General features: G+C 48.3%; 1 protein-coding gene across 1 annotated transcript; it reads right to left on the bottom strand.

Moving 5' to 3' along the window:
- Positions 1-1317: 1317 nt before the first annotated feature.
- LOC132689904 (interferon lambda-3-like) lies at positions 1318-18264 on the bottom strand. The gene is made up of 7 exons (XM_081791434.1): positions 18258-18264; positions 17237-17485; positions 17020-17044; positions 16760-16889; positions 16592-16675; positions 1558-1635; positions 1318-1413 (listed from the first exon to the last, which is right to left on the bottom strand). Exons 1-7 carry the CDS (start codon positions 18262-18264, stop codon positions 1318-1320), a joined length of 669 nt encoding a protein of 222 aa, XP_081647560.1.
- Between the last annotated feature and the right edge of the window lie 1031 nt (positions 18265-19295).

Here is a 19295-nt window from a genome sequence, read left to right as displayed (position 1 = left end):
TTATACACCATGATCCAATGGGGTTCGTCCAAGGATGCAAGACTGGTCAGTATTTGAAAACTAATCAGTATAGGAGCACCTGGGTGGCTCAGTCGGTTAAGCGGCCGACTTCAGCTCAGGTCATGATTTCGCACTCCGTGAGTTCAAGCCCTGCGTCGGGCTCTGGCTGACAGCTCAGAGCCTGGTGCCTGTTTCAGATTCTGTGTCTCCCTCTCTCTCTCTGACCCTCCCCCGTTCATGCTCTGTCTCTCTCTGTCTCAAAAATAAATAAATGTTAAAAAAAATAATAAAAAAACCTAATCAGTATAATCCACCAAAACAGGCTAAAGAAGAAAACTCATGTGATCATATCAATCAATGCAGAAAACACATTTGCCAAACTTCAACACTCACTCATAATTTTTAAACACCTCTTATAAAAATAGGAACAGATAAGAACTTCCTTAAGTTGATAAAGAGCGTCTACAAAGAGTATCTACAAGTTGATAAAGAGTTAACATTACACTTAATGGTGAAAGACTGAAGGCTTACCCTGTAGAAGAGAGAAAATGTGCCTTCTCAGGCCATTCTTATTCAATGTAGTACTACAGTTCCGTCCAGTGCAATAAGGCAAGAAAAGGAAATAAAAGTGTAAAGGGTGGGAAAGAATAAATAAAACTGTTTGCAAAGGACATGACTGTCTGCATAGAATGATGTCCACAGTGTAACATAAATGACTTCTTGGTGACAACTCTGAGATTCCTCCCAAGAGATTTCCACCATGACAACGGTCACTCTGGATTGGGAACCACAGTAGGTTTAGGGGAAGGAACCACAAACACAAGATTGACACATATCCTTAGAAATACTCAGATACAGACCCTAGGTTCATGATAAAGCCCTTGTCCCACTGATCTGACAGCCACAGCCTCCATCCAGACATGTTATGACTTGGCATCACAACTGCTTGTTTAAGTAGCTTGCAATGAAATCTTCCGCTACTTGCAGCTGAAAGCATCCTTAGTGAGCCTGTCACTCCTCACTCATTCTTTCATAAACTCTATCATCCCCTCCCCCCTTCCTTTGCTGCCCCCTCCGCCCATACACACTCAGAGGGCCACAGTCACTTGTGCAATCGTGCAGTCATTTACACAGTCACATACAAACAGGGTCAATGTCACAGACCAATAGTTTATTTTCACACATTTTATGAAAAGCATGAGATAAACATCTTTTGGGGGCTTCATAAACAAATAGGGATCTGGAAGCAATAATCTAGGGGAGATTGTTTGTGTGGCAATAATATCTAAGGGACACGCTACAGGTGGGTCTCAGTGATCAGACACAAGGGTCTTCACTGGTGACACCTTTCAGGTCCCGGATGAGGAGGTAGAAGAGGTTGAACATGACAGAGGCCTCCAGGCAGCTGAGGGACTTCAGTGGGGAGGAAGGGATGGGTCAATGACTATCATCTGGGCTCCCAGCTGTCAGGTTGGGAGGGTGAGGAGAGAGGGGCGGTGAGAAGGAGAAGGGCAAGGGGACAGGTGAGGGCAGGGGTGGGCCTGACTGTCCCCTCACCTGCAGCTGCCGCAGCTCTCGGGGCCTGGGGAAGAGGCAGGGGCAGCAGGTCCAGGCCTGCGGGGCGAGTGACTCTTTCTGGAGAGCAGAGGCAGAGGTGGGCCCCGGCAGGAGCAATGAAGGGGACACTCACAATGGTGTCCTCCCTCTAGGGCCCCGCACCTGGCTGCATTCCCGGCTCCTGAGCCTCTTTCACCAAGAGAAGGAGGAGGCTGCTGCCCTGGGATCTGTTGCCCTGGGGCCTCAGTCTCCCCTTCCGGGTGCCAGCTGCAGCTCTGTCCCCGGTGACGATGACAGTGCCTAAATTTCCACGTCCTCCTGGGAGCTCATTCTTGCCTCAGCTCTGTGTCACACCATGTGGCCCAGACAGACGGGCCATCTGGGCTGACATGGCAGAACACAGCCCAAGGTTGTCTGGGGAGCCAGGGGAAGCCCCAGGCTGGGGAAGCTGGGGGGCAGAGCGGGGCCAGGGGAGCCTGGGGAGGGGAAACGGACACGGGAAAGTGACCTCCTGAGCTGGACACTCCTCAGGGCTGGGGCGGCCTCAGCCCCACAGTCAGGGGTTACAGGTGTCCGGGTGGGGTGGGGAGCTCATCTCTGCAGGCTGCCCAAGCGTGGACAGGAGACAGCGAGGGGATACCCAGAAAGCATCTCCACGAAGGGGCTGGAGGCTTCTGGAGGGAGGCTGCTTACAGCAGAGGGATGACCCAGGGAACCATGCAGGGGGAAGGGTCAGTAAGGCAGAGACAGAAGAGGAAAGCTTCTCTTGGGCCCCCCTTCACATGATACCAATACGAGATGGGAATGAGCATCTGCTAAGGACTTCAGGTGCGGCTGAGGACGTCAAAGGACCCAACCAATTGTGGAATAAAGGCACTCATTCCTTTATTTCTTTGTTCAGTCATTCAGCCGATCACTGAATCAAGAATGTATTCATGGGGCGCCTGGGTGGCTCAGTGGGTTAAGTGTGGGATCAAGGCTCAACGCAGAGCCTGCTTAGGACTCTCTCTCTCTCTCTCTCTCCCTCTGACCCTCTTCTCTGCTCGTGCTCTCTCTCTGTCTCTCTCTCTAAAATAAAAAAAGGTGGGGGGGGGGCGCCTGGGTGGCTCAGTCGGTTGAGCGTCTGACTTCCGTTCAGGTCATGATCTCACAGTTCATGGGTTCGAGTCCCACGTCGGGCTCTGTGCTGACAGCTCAGAGCCTGGAGGCTGCTTTGGATTCTGTGTCTCCCTCTCTCTCTCTCTCTCTGCCCCTCCCCCGCTCATGCTCTGTCTCTCAAAAATAGATAAATGTTAAAAAAATTAAAAATAAAATAAGCTAAATTAAAAATAGTCATAGGTTCCAGGGACTGGAAACACCTGTGGGGGCCACTATTCAGTCCACCGCTCGTCTGTTGCGAATGGAGACAACAGACTACAAGTGTTGGCAGAGCTTGTGACTTTATCACCAAAAGAAATCACAGATGTTTTCTTATTATGTTATTTTCCAACAGGCATCTTGCAATATTATTTATGCTCATCTCTACTTTCAAGTTAAAGTAGCTATTAAAGCTGCCACGAGTAGCTTTCTATTTAATGCATTAGCGAAGAAGCACATAAATTACCATATCACGGGTTTAAAAAATATTTTGATAGCCGCGTTACAATAAAAATTGGATTTCTTTATCCTGTGTCTTTTCCTTTATTTCGAGAAGCTTTGCAAGGCTGTCATGAGGTCCAATGCGTGAAAATGTTTAAGAACGCCTGCCCTCTGCCTGAGTGGCTCAGTTGGTTAAGCATCCGACTCTTTTTTTTTTTTTTTTGAGTTTATTTATTTATCTTGAGAGAGAGAAAGCAAGCAGGGGACGGGCAAAGAAAGAGACAGAATCCCAGGAGGCTCTGCACCGCCAGCACAGAGCCCAATGCGGGCCTCGAACTTACAGGCTGTGAGATCATGACCTGAGCTGAGTCGGTTGCTTAACCGGCTGAGCCTCCCAGGTGTCCCGAGCATCTGATTCTTGATCTCAGCTCAGGTCTTGATCTCAGGGTCATGAGTTCAAGCCCCCTGGTCATGGAGCCTATGGAGGGGGGCAGGGAGTGAAAAACTGGGTCTCTGGAAAACTGGGTAGAGATGTTCTGTCAACTGGACCACGGCCCTCAGGGCTGTAGGGTGGAAGAGAATTATACTTCCGTGGGGTTTTCTCATCCACTGGTTTCGAGAGTCTCTTTGTTACAGCAGCTCACCCTTTATGCAAACTCTTTAGTATGAATTGTCTAGAGTTGTTCTCACTCGTGGGGGCATATCCAGGATTAAGTGGGGCTTGAAGCTTACACCATTCAGGGGCTCCTTTTGAAAAACTGAATGGATGCAGCCACTAGGGAAAACAGTATGGGGGGGGTGTCCTCAAAAAATTAAAAATAGAACTACCATATGACCCACTAACTGCGCTTTGGGTATTTACCCCAAGGATAAGAAGACACTAACTCAAAAGATATACACACCTCTGTATTTACTGCAGCATCATTTGCAATAACCAAGACATGGAAGCAACTTAAGTGTCCATCAATGGATGAATGGATAAAGAAGGTGTGGACTATATATAGCAAGGGAGTATCATTCAGCTACAAAAACGAAGGAAATCTTGCCATTTGTGATAACATGGATGGAGTTTGAGGGCATTGAGCTTAGTGAAACAAGTCAGAGAAAAGCAAACCCCATATGATCTCACTTCTATATAGAAGCCAAGTATATCTATGTATCTGTATCTATATCTATATCTATATCTATATCTATATCTATATCTATATCTATATCTATATCTATATCTATATCTATATCATCTATATCTGTATCTATATCTAGCTTCTATATACAACAAAAAACAAAAAACTCACAGACACAGAGAACAGACTGATGGTTGCCAGAGGCGGTGAGGGGGATGAAGGTGGCCAAGATGGGTGAAGGTGTTCAAAAGGTACAAACTTCCGGGGTGCCTGGGTGGCTCAGTCAGTCGAGCGTCCGGCTTCGGCTCAGGTCACGATCTCGAGGTTTGCGAGTTTGAGCCCCGAGTGGGGCGCTGTGCTGTCAGCATGGAGCCTGGATCCTGCTTCAGATTCTGTGTCTCCCTCTCTCTCTGCCCCATCCCCACTCGTGCTCTGTCTGTCTCTCTCTCAAAAACAAAGAAACATTAAAAAAAATTTTTTTAAGGCACAAACTTCCAGTTATAAAATAAACAGCTATTGAGGGTGTGATTTACAGTGATTGTAGCTAATAATACTGTATTGGGTCTTTGAACATTGCTAAGAGAGTAAGTCTTAAAAGTTCTCATCTCAAGAGAGAAAGTTATAAGTATATATGGGGATGAATTGAGGTGATCATTTCATAATGTATACAAATATCGAATCATTAAGTTGGACACCTGAAGTTAATATAATGCTATACATCAATTTCATCTCAATTTAAAAAAAGGAAACAGAAAGGGAAAATATTTTTTTAATGTTTCTTTATTTTTGAGAGAGAGTGAAAGGGGGAGGGACAGAGAATCCCAAGCAGGCTGCGTGCTGTCAGTGCAGAGCCCAACGTGGGGCTTGAACTCACAAACCCTGAGCCCATGACCTGAACTGAAATCAAGAGTCGGATGCTTAATCAACTGAGCCACCAGGGGAAAAGGTTTTATTTTGCTTACTTTACACAAACTTGTAACCCTGTGAACCTGCGGAGAAGGCCCCGCCCCAGACTGGGAAGGGCCATGCAAAGGTGAGGCCCTGAAGCTTGGGCTGTGTTGTGAATACGAGTGCCTGGTGATGCTCCGCTCACATCCCTTCTTCAAGACCAGCAGGCTCAGGCCCCAGCGGCTGGGAATGGCTCCCGGCTGCACCCCACCCCCCCAGAGGGGAGTGCTGTCAGCTCCAGGGAACTGCCTTGCCCCAAAATTAGTCCCCCTCCCAGGGAACTGGGCGTGGCCAATGGTTGGCTGACTTAGAGATACCAAAGCCTGAGTCCCTGGCTTCAATTTGGGACAAGTCTGAGGGGCCATTTCAGCTACAGAGCTCTCTGTAGGATGGGCTAATGTCTTGTGGAACTGCCTTGCCCCCCACAATCCTGCCTTCCTCATATTCTTACAGGTGCACCTCCCAAGAGCCCTCCCCAAAAAGCCTTCTGCCCAGGGGTCCCTGGGTGGCTCAGTCGGTTGAGCGTCTGACTTCGGCCCAGGTCCTGATCCCAGGCTTCGTGGGTTTGAGCCCCACATCGGGCTCTGTGCTGACAGCTTGGAACCTGGAGCCTGCTTCGGATTCTGTGTCTCTCTCTCTCTGCCCCTCCCCCGCTCATGCTCTGTCTCTCATAAAGATACATTAAAATTTTTTTTAAGATGAGGTCATTAGGTTTGGCCCTAATCCAATACAACTGGTGTGCTTATAAAAAGAGGGAGAAGAGACACAGAGGAAGAAGGCGGCCATGTGACAACGGAGGCCGAGATGGCAGTGACGCACCCCAGGAATGCCAAGGATTGTTGGCAAATGCCGGCAGCTGGAAAAGATGAGGAAATTCTCCTGCACAGGTTTGCAGACGAAAACCTGAATGGCCCTGCTGACACCCTGACTTTGGACTTCCAACCTTCAGAACTGTGAGACCACACACTTCTGCCATTTTTAAGTCACTCGGTTCGTGGTGCTCTGTTATGAGAGCCCCAGGCAAGTAAAATATTACGTCTATTATTTCTACGTAGAAATGCTAGATCATGACGTCCTGCCGGACGTGTCTTCCAAACTCCGTGCTCAGCGATACCATGTTGGCAGCCTGGTGTCAGCCATCGAAACTGGAAAATGCTACAAATTAGAGCTTTTCTTCTCTGAGAACCAGTCGGTAAACATTTACGGGAAGCCACTACCCATGGCCGTTACCTTGGTTAAGAGGGCACTGGTTACAGGTGACAACTCAGACCTTTTGATAATCGTGGAACACAGAATCTGAATGAATATCGATGCCATTCTGGCCCTTCCGTTCGAGTGGGGGGCATATGGAGGCAGGTGATACATGGCATCCTGACCCAGGTCTCCCTCACAGAACTGTTACAATGGGGAAGGGCTTCTTATAATAGAAATATCTGCAGCTGGCCCCTTCCCATCCTGATCATCATAACTAAGAAACAATCATCACACCCCCGAGGGTATGGCAGAGATCAGTGCCCTCAGACACGAAGAAGGCAAGAGTGGTGATCCCATCATACCCTCATTTAGTTCACTTGCCTGCTCCCTTTGAAGCCCGTCTAGATCATCGTGGATGACAGTGGATGTGCACATTCAATCAGGCATTAGCCCAAACTGCAGCTGCTGTGCTGGACAGGGTATCTTTGCCAGCGAGAATGAACACAGCCTCACCGTGTGATATGTGGCCATTGCCCTGGCAAATGCAGTCTTTCTGTCCCTTATGGAAAGGAGAATCAGAAGCCAGTCGCATTTACTCAGGATGGCCAAGATGCATACTTAATCTGGCCCCAGGGATATGTTAGCCCATCCTGTCCTCTGCCATAACATTAACTGCAAGGACCTAGACCATCTGGACACGGAACGTCATGTTGGCCCACACTTTGACAGCAACATGCTAATCAGATTGTAAGAGGAAGAAGTGACAAGTATGTGGAAGATATCCTCCCGGGGGTGGGAGGGAAACTCTTCAAAGGTCCGGGCACCTGCTCCATGAGTCAAGTCTTTAGGGGTCCAGTGGCGCGGGGTATGTCAGGATGCCCACTTCAAAATAAACTATTGCAAGTCACACCTCTTCCTGCTAAGGAAAAGGCCCAATACCAGTTAGGCATGTTTGGACTCAGCAGACAGCATATGGGAATAATGCTCCAAGCCATAAATGTGAAACAGTGTCAGCTTCGAGTGGGGTGCAGAGAAGAAAAGCACTCTGCAGCAGGTCCAGACTGTGATGTGAGTCCTCTGTCACTTGAAGCATATGATCCAACAGACCCTATGGAACTTGAGGTATCTGTGGTAAGAAAAGACCACTTGTGGCATTTACACAAAACCTCAATGGGAAAATCACAATGGAGCCCACTAGGGTTCTGGAGCAAGGTCAGGGCATCTACAACAAAGTACACTCCATTCATAAAGCAGTGTCTGGCGTGCTGCTGGGTCACAGTGGACAGGAAGTTCAATGTCTCGAGACATCAAGTGACCAATTATGAGCTGTCTGACCCACCAAATCATAAGGCCAGGTGATCTAAGCAGCCATTCATTGTAAGATCTAAGATCTAAGATGAGGCACAGGCAGGGCCAGAGGACAAGTCTGCTTCATGAACAAGTGGCCCAAGCTTCCATGTCATCTATTGCTGTTATATGGCTGCCTATTCCTCTGTTCACATGTATGGCCACACGGCAGGGGGTTCTTTGTGACTGGCCCATGAGAATGAAAGAGGCTAAGTTTGGCCCATGGATGGATTGGCTCAGTACTTGGGTCTAAGATGAAAATAGACTTATGTCTCATGACAGCCCATTCAAGGGTGACCCCGAAAGACAGCTTTGAGAGGAAACCTTGTCAATAGGCACAGCTCCAGGTGGTAAAGCTGATCATCCAGTATGTGGAAATAGAAGTAGCCCAAGGTGACTATGCAAGAATTTATAAGCACTAGCAAATGGCCCTGACGCTTGGTCAGCAGCTTGAAATTAGCCTGAAAAAGACGAGATGACCTCAGATGGGGACATTTGGGATAGAGGTATATGGATGGACACAGGGGAATGGACACACAGCATATTTTGGTTTTGCATGTCAACGCCACCGGAGAGCATCTACTACAGAAGTGACACTAATCAACAAAGGGGAAGTAATGATTTGGCCAGCTGACATCAGCGGCCTCCATCATCAGCCTCCCCAGATCTGCTACCATGCGCACATGAATGGGGGAGCCATGGTGGCAAGAAGAAGGCCATGGATGGGGCCCAACAGCCTGAGCTGCTGCTCACCAAAACTCATCTGGATAATGCCACTGCTGAATGTCAAGCCTGCTAGCCAGAAGCACCGTGGACTAAGAAGACCAACCTGCCACTGGGTGATAAGTTGATGACATTGGATCCCTTCCACCCTGAATAGGACAGTGATTCATCCTCATCGGGATAACCCAGCCAAGGGTTTGCCTCTCCTGACCTCAAGGCCTCAGCAAGAACTACCATCTGAGGGATATCAGAATTCAGATCCACCAACATAGGATCCTCCATAACACCACCACGAATCAAAAGACTTCATAACAAAGGAAGCCCAGCAGTAGGCATGCAACCATGGGATCCACTGGTCCCATTTCATACCTCACTACCCAGAAGATTTGGCCTAATAAAGCTGTGAAATAGCCTCTTAAAGATATAGCTGAGGCTTCCACCTGCAATTGAAATTCTGCAATGGAAATTACTGAGTATGCAGCATACACCACAAATCAACCATCACCATATGGTATTGGTCCCCCAGAAAGTAGAAAAAATGAGTCCGGGATCCAAAGAGCGAATGCAAAAATCGCATTGCTTACCATCATTTCCACTGACGCACCTTAGAACGTCATGCTTCCTACCAGAAAAATTTAGGTTCTGCAGAATGAGAGATCCTGGTTCCCAGTCAAGGGTCCCTTCCACCTGAAACTCAGCAAGAATCCCATTGAACCTTAAGTTCTGATTGTTACCCAGCCACTGCTCTTCTGCTAAGACACCAATGAGCAACATTTTGGCAGGGTAAATTGACCCTGTTGTACAGTGGAGATGGGGAAGCATATGTTTAGCACTCAAGTGATCCACTGGATCTTCAGTTCGGTTAATCTGTTGGCCAGCTTTGATGGGGAAAAAAAATGAATAGGTAGACTGCAGCCATAGATTGAGAAGGTCATGGTAGCAAGGGCCTCACACCACTCTGGGATAAGGGTCTGGGTTACCCATCCAAGCCAGTAGAAGTTCTAGTCGAGGATGAAGGGAATCTACAATGTGTGGTGCAGGAGGGAATAATAAGTATCAGTAACTTGCCTGTGACCAGCTGCAGAAGCAGGATGTAGATCATCCTACTAAACCTTCTTTATCAAGTTCCTCCAGAAGACTGGACTAGCCAGAATCTTGGAAGAACTGTTCCCAGATGGGACAAACTGAGTATATGGAGCAAGCGGCTCGACTAAGACAAGGGGTGGACTGTAGTGGACACTGTGGTGGTCAGAGCCAAGCTGCCGAGAGTGCACAGCCAGGTCCCTCCATGGAAATTTCCATCATCCACTGGGAACCAGCTGGGACTATGTTTATGCTCCAGTTCTTGGTGGAGGGGGGGGGGGTGTCCCACAACCACTAACTGACTGATCTAGAAACAGAAAGGCCTGAACTCCTTGTGTCAATTTGGAACAATTCCAAAGGGCCTTCCCAGCTCCAGAGCTCCCTGTAGGACCTCGTTTTCAAGTGTATGGTGGTTTAGCTTCCCCCTCTACCCAGTCCTGCTCTGCACACTCCCTTGTATGTCTATCTCCTGAGAATCCTCCCCAGTAAAGCTTGGGCTAGGAGGCTCTCATCTCATAATCTGTTTCCAGGAAACCCAGCCAAAGGTGAACTTTGTTAGCTTTATGGCAAATCTGGTTCAGCCCCCTGGAATCTCCCCTTCCATTTCTTTTCTCCTGGTCTCTCCCTTCTTTCTGTCCTCCACATTATCACCAGCCTGGAAGTGGCCTTTGTGGGAATGGTTGAATATGAGAAACTTCTTGATGGGGTAAGAACAGAGCCACCTTCCCTAGTAAACCACAAAAATCAAATGTTTGTAACTATAAAACTACCATTAGTACATGAATGATGTAAATGAAATATAAAAGTGGTAGCTTTATTTATTTTACCAATTTTTCATCAAGAAAGCAAGGAAAACAAAAAACTATGAGCATTTGTTACTTTTGAAAATGCTATTTTAAACTAACCTCTGTCTTTTTATTTCCATATGGCATCTCTCTCCTCCTCTACTTCATTGACCCCCATCTGTGTTCCTGTCTACCTTCATTCATAATTTCAGGGAGAGTCTGTACAGGGGTGTAAAGAAAACCACTGGGTTCTGTCGTGCAATAGTGTTGAAGAACCAGAAATAAGGACGGTCTCAGTAAAAAAAGTTTTACTTTTCACATTTACTTTTGTTGCCCATTTTCTTTTAGAGCCCATATATTATAGTGGTTAAGAGCACGGAGTCTGTCAACAATAATTTGTTTTGGGGCGCCTGGGTGGTTCAGACGATTAAGTGTCCGACTTTTGGTTTCGGCTGAGGTAATGATCTCACAGTTTCATGAGTTTGAGCCCTGTGTTGGGCTCTGTACTGACAGTGTGGAGCCTGCTTGGGATTCTGTCTCCCTTTCTCTCTGCCCTCTCCCAGTCACACTGTCTCTGTCTCTGTCTCTCTCTCAAAAAAAAAAAAAAAAAAAAACAAACCCACAATAATTTGTTTCAAATCCTAACTTATTAGCTGTGTAACATTGAGTGGGCAATTTACCTCTCTGTTCCTCACTATTCCTGGCCTCAATATGTATGTGGATAATAGTACCTACAACATAGGATTATTGTGTGAATTTAAGGACTTCACCTTGGGATAGTGCTTAGAATATGACCAGATCCATTGTGACCTGTCACCAACTTCTTGCTATTGTTATAAAACAGAATGGTTCTCTTTTTTCTATTATTATATTTCATGTCAATTTTTGCCAATATTGACAAGGAAAGAACATGCAGTGTGTGTGTGTGTGTGTGTGTGTGTGTGTGTGTCTGTGTGTGTTAGTAAAGTTGGACCATTCTCCTGCATGGCTTTGGGCAGGGAGAAATCACACAGATTTAGGACCACGGAGAGTGGTACTAATTGGTCTTCTATCCCCTAATACTAGGCACTGGGCAGCCATGGACCCTGGGCAGACATTCACATTCATTCACACAGCATCGTACACACTTAGAGTATTGCATGGAGGGAAATTGTGTCTATTGTGGTCAAACTGTATTTTCCAGCAATCTATCTTATATGCTCTGCTGCAGTGTGACACTTCCACTCCACCATCAAGACTGAGTTTTACTTTTCACCAGTCCCTCAAATCTGGGCAGGGCCTGAGACTGCTGGGACCGATAGAATTTAGTGTCATTTCTGGACATGGCCTTTAACTGGACTCAAGCATTCACATCTTGTCCTTTAAACACTGTTTGGAGGTCAGCCAACCCCATTGTAAGAAGTTCAACTGCCCAGGGAGTGCAATGCTGGGAGAAGTCTGAATCGCATGGAGAAGCCACTTACAGGTGTTCTGGTAACTCTCCCTGCCGAGCTCACAGCCAGCCATATGAGTGAGCCATCAATGGCATCCAGCCCAGTCAAAACTTCAGATCAATCAAATCCCAGCTGACATGTGGTCTGCAACCACAGGAGAGACCCTGAGTGGAATCACTCAATTGAGAGGGAACCAGAGAGGGAGAAGGATAGGACAAGGACAGGTGAGAAGGCCCTGACTACCTTCCCCACACACAGCAATTCTGGACCAATTCTGGTCCAATTCTGGACCAAAAAAAAAAAATTTTTTTTTTTTAAATAACTATTTACAAGCACTGGAGAGAAACTAGAGGCAGGCAGAAACTTGGAGAGGATTCAACCTTTTAAAGACAAGAACGCGGGGCGCCTGGGTGGCTTGGTCGGTTAAGTGTCTGACTTCGCTCAGGTCATGATCTCACGGTCCGTGGGTTCATGCCCCGCGTCGGGCTCTGTGCTGACGGCTCGGAGCCTGGAGCCTGTTTCAGATTCTGTGTCTCCCTCTCTCTGTGACCCTCACCCATTCATGCTCTGTCTCTCTCTGTCTCAAAAATAAAATAAAAACGTTAAAGACAAGAACGCACTGTATGAGATCTAAGTTTACATGGCTTTTCCCCTAGAGACGCATCTCTGTCTGTGCGGTAAGAGGCAGCCAGAACTCAAGCAGAAAATCGTAATCATTCATTTGAGGTGTCAGATGCCAGAGTTTGGAGCTTCCAGAGCAGGTAGAAATTGAGACAAGAAATCTCAATATGGAGGGAGCTCCAGAAAGAAAGGACCTCGGTCTATATATAACTTACCCTGAATTTTCAATGTACTGAAAGAAAAAAAGGCTGTCAACACAGAATTCTATAGCCACTGAAAATACCCTGGAAAACTGAAGGCAAAATAAAATGACTGTTCTCATTCTTGTCATTCAGCAAGAAAGGAGAAAGGAGAAAGAGACGGGCATTGCCATTTCCTTCAAAGGAATGACTCATGAGGTGCTCAGATCACTTTCACTCATATGCATTGGGCAATACCCGCTGCTGTCGTTGCAGGGAAGGCTGGAAAATGTCTTTAGTAGAGCGCTCTTGGATCCACTTAAAACTTAGCTTGTCTCAGTAAAGGAAGAAAGAGAGAATAAGTATAGATACAGCTAGCTGTAATCTTTGCCACTTCTGGTTTTTTTGTTTGGTTGGTTTTTTTGGTCCGTTATGTGATTGTGTGATGGCTGGATCTGTGGCAGCCATTTTATGATCATGATGAGAGACAGTACTGATACACTGAGGAAGGAGGAGTAGCCGGGTGGAAAGAGTCTAGAACCAGTAAGACGTCATGCCCTCTAGACCAGCACTGTTCAATATAAGTATTATGTGAGACACATATGTAATTTTAAATTTCCTAGTAGCCACATTTCAAAAGGAAAAAGAAATATATGAAATAACATGTGACCAATAAATATATGAAAGAAAAAGAAAATAATAGAAATATTCGTTAAATATCATATATTTAAATATATCATATCTGCAAATATAAATATTTATAATATTAAAAAATACATAATTTCAACAGATAATCTGTGTAAAAAATTGTTTTAAGTTTATTTATTTGAGAGAGAGAGAGCATGCACACGAGTGGGGGAGGGGCAGAGAAAGAGGGAGAAAGAGAATCCCAAGCAGGTTCCTTGCTGTCAGCACAGCGCCTGATGCAGGGCTCGATCTCACGAACAGTGAAATCACGACCCGAACCAAAAGCAAGAGTCAGTCGCTTAACCGCCTGAGCCACCCAGGTGCCTCCAGTGTAAAAGTTGTTAAGATTTCAGCCTTTTACGCTGAGCCGAAATTCTGTACGTACATCTATCTATTCCCTGGCTCTGTCCCTCTGTCCTCAGAAAGAGTAGAAGCAGTGGTGTTCCTGAAGCAATCAACCCACCTCGCACCCAGATCTCCGTCTCCAAAACACTGTGCTCCACTGAAAATAAGCAGATCTCCTCGGAGAAGCGGCTCTTTACAGACCCGGAAGGGGCGGGGGGATTACTAAAAATTGTATTCCAGAAAGCAAGGCGGTGCTCAAAGAATGACGGGAACACACACAAAGACACAGGCGCCCTCTTGAACCCTACTGACCTAATCCGGAACAACTGAAATACCAAAATAAAGGATAGCAAAGAATTACAATCCACTGAATAAAATAAGGAGTCATGAGTCTGTGCTGATGGAAATCCATCGGTAAATACGTAAGTGAGGGAGGAGAGAAAAGCTCTTCCCAAGAGTAGAATGCCAGCGAATACGTGTAAAAAGAGAATCGCTGGTCGGTAACTGTCCTAACAGCAGCCGTCAAACGACCACCGTCAATGGATGCCAACATGGACAGGTCAGAGGTAGGGAAGGAATACGCATTTACCTAGTCTCAAAGTCTCCTCACTTACTTGTTACAAAGAGAAAAAGAGTAGCTTTACAGTGGGGAAACTTGGCAGGCCCGATGTGAAAAAAAAAATTTTTTTTTAATAAAAATTCCTCAATTTCTGCAGAATGTTCTATACTTAGAGCACAGCTCAGCTTGCACCAGCTACATTTCAAGTGCTGACTAGCTAGGTGTATGTAGCCTGTGGACCACCCGGGTCAACACAGCTTCACACGAACCCTGCTGTTCCAGACTTCTCGTTAAATACGATGAAAGAGGGGCGCCTGCGTGGCTCAGTCGGTTGAGCATCCGGCTTCGGCTCAGGTCATGATCTCACGGTTTGTGAGTTCGAGCTCCGCGTCGGGCTCTGTGCCAACAGCTTGGAGCCTGTTTTGGATTCTGGGATTCTGGGTCTTCCTCTCTCTCTGCCCCTCCCCCGCTCGTGCTCTCTTTCTCTCTCTCTCTCTCTTAAAAATAAATATTAATAATAATAAAAAAAAGAATCCTGATCTTAAGAGACAGAATCTTAATCTCTTAAGAGAAAATCTTAAGAGCCTCTTAAACTCAGCAGGGCTCAATCCCACGACCCTGGGATTATGACCTGAGCTGAAATCAGGAGTCGGACGAAATGTGGCCGAAGGGGAAGTCAGAGGGATTCGAAGCATGAGAAGGACTTGCCACACGCTGCTGCTGGCTCTGACATGTAAGGACCCGTGAGCAAAGACCACAAAGAGGCCACCAAGAGCTAAGGGTGGATGGGTGTCCACAGCCCCACGAGGGAGCAGGGATCTCAGTCTTACAACTGCCAGGAGCCGATCCTGCCAATAACTTGAATGAGCTCGGAGACAGATTCTTCCCAGGGCCCCGGATAAGAACCCGGCCAGCCGCACTTTGTTCGGCCTCGTGAGACCCACGGCGGAGAAACTACCGAGCCCACCTGGATTTCTGACCCGCAGAACCGTGAGCTAGCAAATCCGTCTTGTTTCGAGAGGCTAAATGTGTGATAATTTGTTATGGCAGAAGAAAAAATATTTCTCTTAAAAAATTTTTTTTAATTTTTTTTCCTGAAAATTTTTTATGTAATTATTAATTTTAAAATTGACATCCCAGTTAGCTAGCATATAGTGCAATAATGGTTTCAGGAGTAGAGGCCAGTGATTCATCCCCTATGTATGACACCCAGTGCTCATCCCAACAAGTGTCCTCCCTAATGCCCCTTCCCCATTTAGCCCACACCCCCCTGCACCCACAACCCCTCCAGCAGCCCTCAGTCTGTCTTCTGCATTTAAGAGTCACTTATGTTTTGGGGAGCCTGGGTGGCTCAGTTGGTTAAGCGTCCGACTCCGGCTCAGGTCATGATCTCACGGGTCGTGAGTTCGAGCCCCACATCAGGCTCTGTGCTGACCCCTTGTTCAGAGCCTGGAGCCTGCTTCGGATTCTGTGTCTCCTCCTCTCTCTATCCCTCCCATGCTCATGCTCTGTCTCTCTCTGTCTCTCAATAATAAATAAACACTAAAAAAGAAACCAAAAGAAAACAAAAAAAACCAACTTAAAAAAAAAAGAGTTGCTTGTGTTTGTCCCCCTCCCTGTTTTTAAATTATTTTTGCTTCCCTTCCCTTATGTTCATCTGTTTTGTATCTTAAACTCCTCTTATGAGTGAAGTCATATGATATTTGTCTTTCTCTGACTAATTTCACTTACCATAATACTCTCCAGTTCCATCCACGTAGTTGCAAAAAAAAAAAATTTTTTTTTTAATAAAAATTAAAAAGGGGTGCCTGGGTGGCTTAGTCTGGTAAGCATCTGACTTCTGCTCAGGTCATGATCTCATCGGTCGTGAGTTCAAGCCCCACATGGGGCTCTCTGCTGTCAACATGGAGCCCGCTTTGGAACCTCTGTCCCCCTCTCTCTGCCCCTCTCCTGCTCGTGTGCACCACCCACCGTGCACTCTCCCAAAAATAAATGTAAAAAAACCCTCACAAACTTAATCCATACAAACACACACACAGTCCCACACCACGAGGAGCGTTTTTTTTTTTCCTCATTTTTTATTTGCACAATGTTTATAAAAAGTAGAAAAATAAACATTTTATCAGGTCCGAGTTTGAGAATTCACGCACATCAATTCATGAATCATGATTTGGTGGCAATGAATTAAGAAAAGTGGGGGATGCATAAGTAATAGCTAAGGTGTTGGGACAGGGTGCAGGTGGCTGTCAGGGGTCACACACACAGGTCTCCGCTGGCGACACATTTCAGGTCCCGGGTGAGGAGGTGGAAGAGGTTGAATAGGACAGAGGCCTCCAGGCAGCCGAGGGACTCCGGTGGGGAGGAAGCGATGGGTCAGTGACTGCCTGTCATCTGGACTTCTGGTTGTGATCAGGCACCGGTCACTCACCTTCTTCGGGGCCTCGTGGAGACACTGCACCCTGTGATAGAGGCGGCCTTGGGGCTGGGGGCCTGCTTCAGACTGAGCCGAGACCTGGGGGCAGAGGAGGGTGGTGTGTGAGGCAGGGCCCGGGACAGAGGGGGACATTAGGGTGGGTGGTCAGAGAGCAGACACGGCCTGGAGCTCGGAGTGCATGTGGCGCAGCGTGTGAAGGGGCTGGTCCAGGATGTCCCCCTGGGACCCATCGGCCACGGTCCCCAGGACCTTCAGCGTCAGGGCCAGCTCAGCCTCCAAGGCGCTCCCACACCTGGGGATGGGAGACAGAGGCAGGTGAGAGAGGACAGGTTGGGAGGGCGAGGAGAGAGGGACGGTGAGAAGGAGAAGGGGAGGGGGCCGGGTGAGGGTGGGGGTGGGGGTAGGCCTGACTGTCCCCTTACCTGCAGCTGCCGCAGGTCCCAGGTCCTGGGGAAGAGGTGGGGGCGGTGCGTCAGGTCCGGGCCTGCAGGGCGAGTGACTCTTCCTGGAGAGCAGAGGCAGAGGTCGGCCTGTCAGCCTGAGGCACGGCGAGGAGACCACCCCAGTAGGACTGGATGGTGCTAACAACAGGAGGTTAAGTTGCAAAAGGACTGGCAGGGTCCCTCAGAGTCTGCCCACTGCAGGGCTGATGGGGGGTTAGCCCAGGGAGGGAAGGGTGCAGGTCCCCCGCTGGGGGAGTGAGGAAAGGTAACCCACAGAGGGAGGGGAGGAGGTTAGCCCGCAGCTCTTGTGGGGACAGAGACTTGAACTGGGCCAAGGGGCAGCCCCCGGCATCCAGGAGGGTCCCGAGGGGCTGGGGGCCGGACACTGCTCCCGTCCCGGTCTGGACCATAGCAATGAGCACCAGCGTGCGTCCCACAGCCGGATCTGTGATACGGAAGGACAGAAAGGCGAGGGCTAGGGCAGCATCAAGGGCCGAGGGCGAGGGCTCTGGGGAGGGGAGGGTCGTGGATGGTGCTGTGGGGCTCGCTCGACTTCATTCCTGGACTCTGGTCTTCCTCAGCAGACGGGGGACTCCAAATGTCAAAGAGGCTGTCCCCCGGGGTCCTCAGTCTTGTCGGGCGTCCTCTTCCGGATCCCAGCTGACTGCTCTGTCTGCGTCCCCCAAGAACTTGCAGCTCTGAGACGTGTCATTCCTGCCTGAGCCCCATGGTGCAGCTTTTAACCTGGACAGATGGGCAATTCCGGCTGATGTAGGAAAAGTGAAAACTTTCACTGCCAGGGGAGGCCCCCAGGGCGGGGAAGCCCAGAGCCAGCCGAGCATCTGGAGCGAAAGAGAAACCGGATTCAGTGTTTGCCTACGCGAAGGTGAGTTCCGAAGGTGAATCCTCAGGGCTGGGGCAGCGCCGGCCGGCCCCACCGGGAGGGGTCACGGTGCCCTGAAGGGACTAGCTTCAGGACTGGGGTGGGAGGGGACAGAGGGACTTGCCTTTCTACGGGACTCCCTAATATAGGGAGGGGAGGGGTAAGGCACCCTTGGTGGGTGGTGCCACAGGGAACTTGAGACTTCCAAGAGGGAGGCGGTTTAGGGGCGGGGAGAAATCCCAGGGAGAAGGCTGTCTGGACGCAGGCAGAGAGAGTCGAAAAGCTAAACATCCAAGAACAGAGAGGACACCAACCCTTCCCCACCTGTCCTCACCTGCCATTGATTGACAGCCCGCATGCACACCTTCCATCATCCAGGCACAGAAAGACCCAGGGATCTGACACTCTGCTAAGGAATGGGGGGTGGGGTGTGCCCAAGGACTTCAAAGGAACCAGCTGGTCACCAATGGTGACAAACGCCTTCATGGATTCACCGGGTGCTTATTCGGTCCCCATTTTGTCAGGCACTGCTCAAGGTGCCAGGAATTGAGCACCGAAAACAAACAAACACAAAACGACCCTTCACAGAGCTTGTTACTAGAGAGGAGTAAGAGACAGTGTCGGGGTTGGGGGTGGGGGTGGGGAGCATGGCGTATGTATTACGTCAGGTAACAGAAAATGGGGGGAAAATAATGCCGAGATGAGAGCAGAGTGCGGGATTAATGAGGCGGCCTGAGAAAGTGACATGTGAGCAAAAGCCTAAAGGAAGGGAGGGAGGGAGCCATGTGAACATCTGAGGGTCGAGCCTTCTGGGGAAAGGCAGCAGCCAGTGCAAAAGGAAAACAGAGACACCCCCCCCTTTTGTCGAACACTTCTGTGTCTCACCAGGTCACGGAAGCTTTGCCACAAGGCAGTATTGAATGCCCGTGAGAACACCAACTGCATATTGTGCTTCGCCTGCCTTGTAAATAGGTAGTAACCTGCGGGGACTCAGAGAGGTTAAGAGACCTGCCCAAGGTCACACAGCAAATAAGTGGTGAGGGCAGGGATTTAGTGAACTTGGTCTGACACCTGGACAGTAACCACTGCAGTCTCTGGCCTTTGTGTAGCTGGGACTTCTGGACCCAGAAGGGATGAATTTTTTGGAGGGAAGGTGTTGGGTCCTTTCTGACACGTGATCCCCGCCTGCAGTCCTTTCCCTCATTGATAATTCCAGAGAAAGGGTAAACAGAAGTCCTCAGTTGGGAAAATCTTTGAGCTCTGATACAGAAAAATGTTTCAAAGCCAAAAGCAGGGATGTACCCCAGTCACCTACCAGGGCATTGTCAATTTCTGTCAGTTGCAAGGACCTTAATGTCAGGGGAGAAGACAT

The sequence above is a fragment of the Panthera onca genome, chromosome E2 (genome assembly GCF_046562875.1).
Source record: "Panthera onca isolate mPanOnc1 chromosome E2, mPanOnc1 haplotype 2, whole genome shotgun sequence".
Classification (NCBI taxonomy): Eukaryota; Metazoa; Chordata; class Mammalia; order Carnivora; family Felidae; genus Panthera; species Panthera onca.
This window is presented reverse-complemented; position numbering and strand designations above follow the sequence as displayed.

Excerpts from the sequence above, each read along its gene's own strand:
- LOC132689904 (XM_081791434.1), bottom strand. Across the intron at positions 16,676-16,759 it reads ACATGCACTCCGAGCTCCAG|GTCTCGGCTCAGTCTGAAGC; the intron begins GCCGTGTCTGCT and ends CTCTGCCCCCAG. Across the intron at positions 1,636-16,591 it reads TCCACGAGGCCCCGAAGAAG|AAAGAGTCACTCGCCCCGCA; the intron begins GTGAGTGACCGG and ends TCTGCTCTCCAG.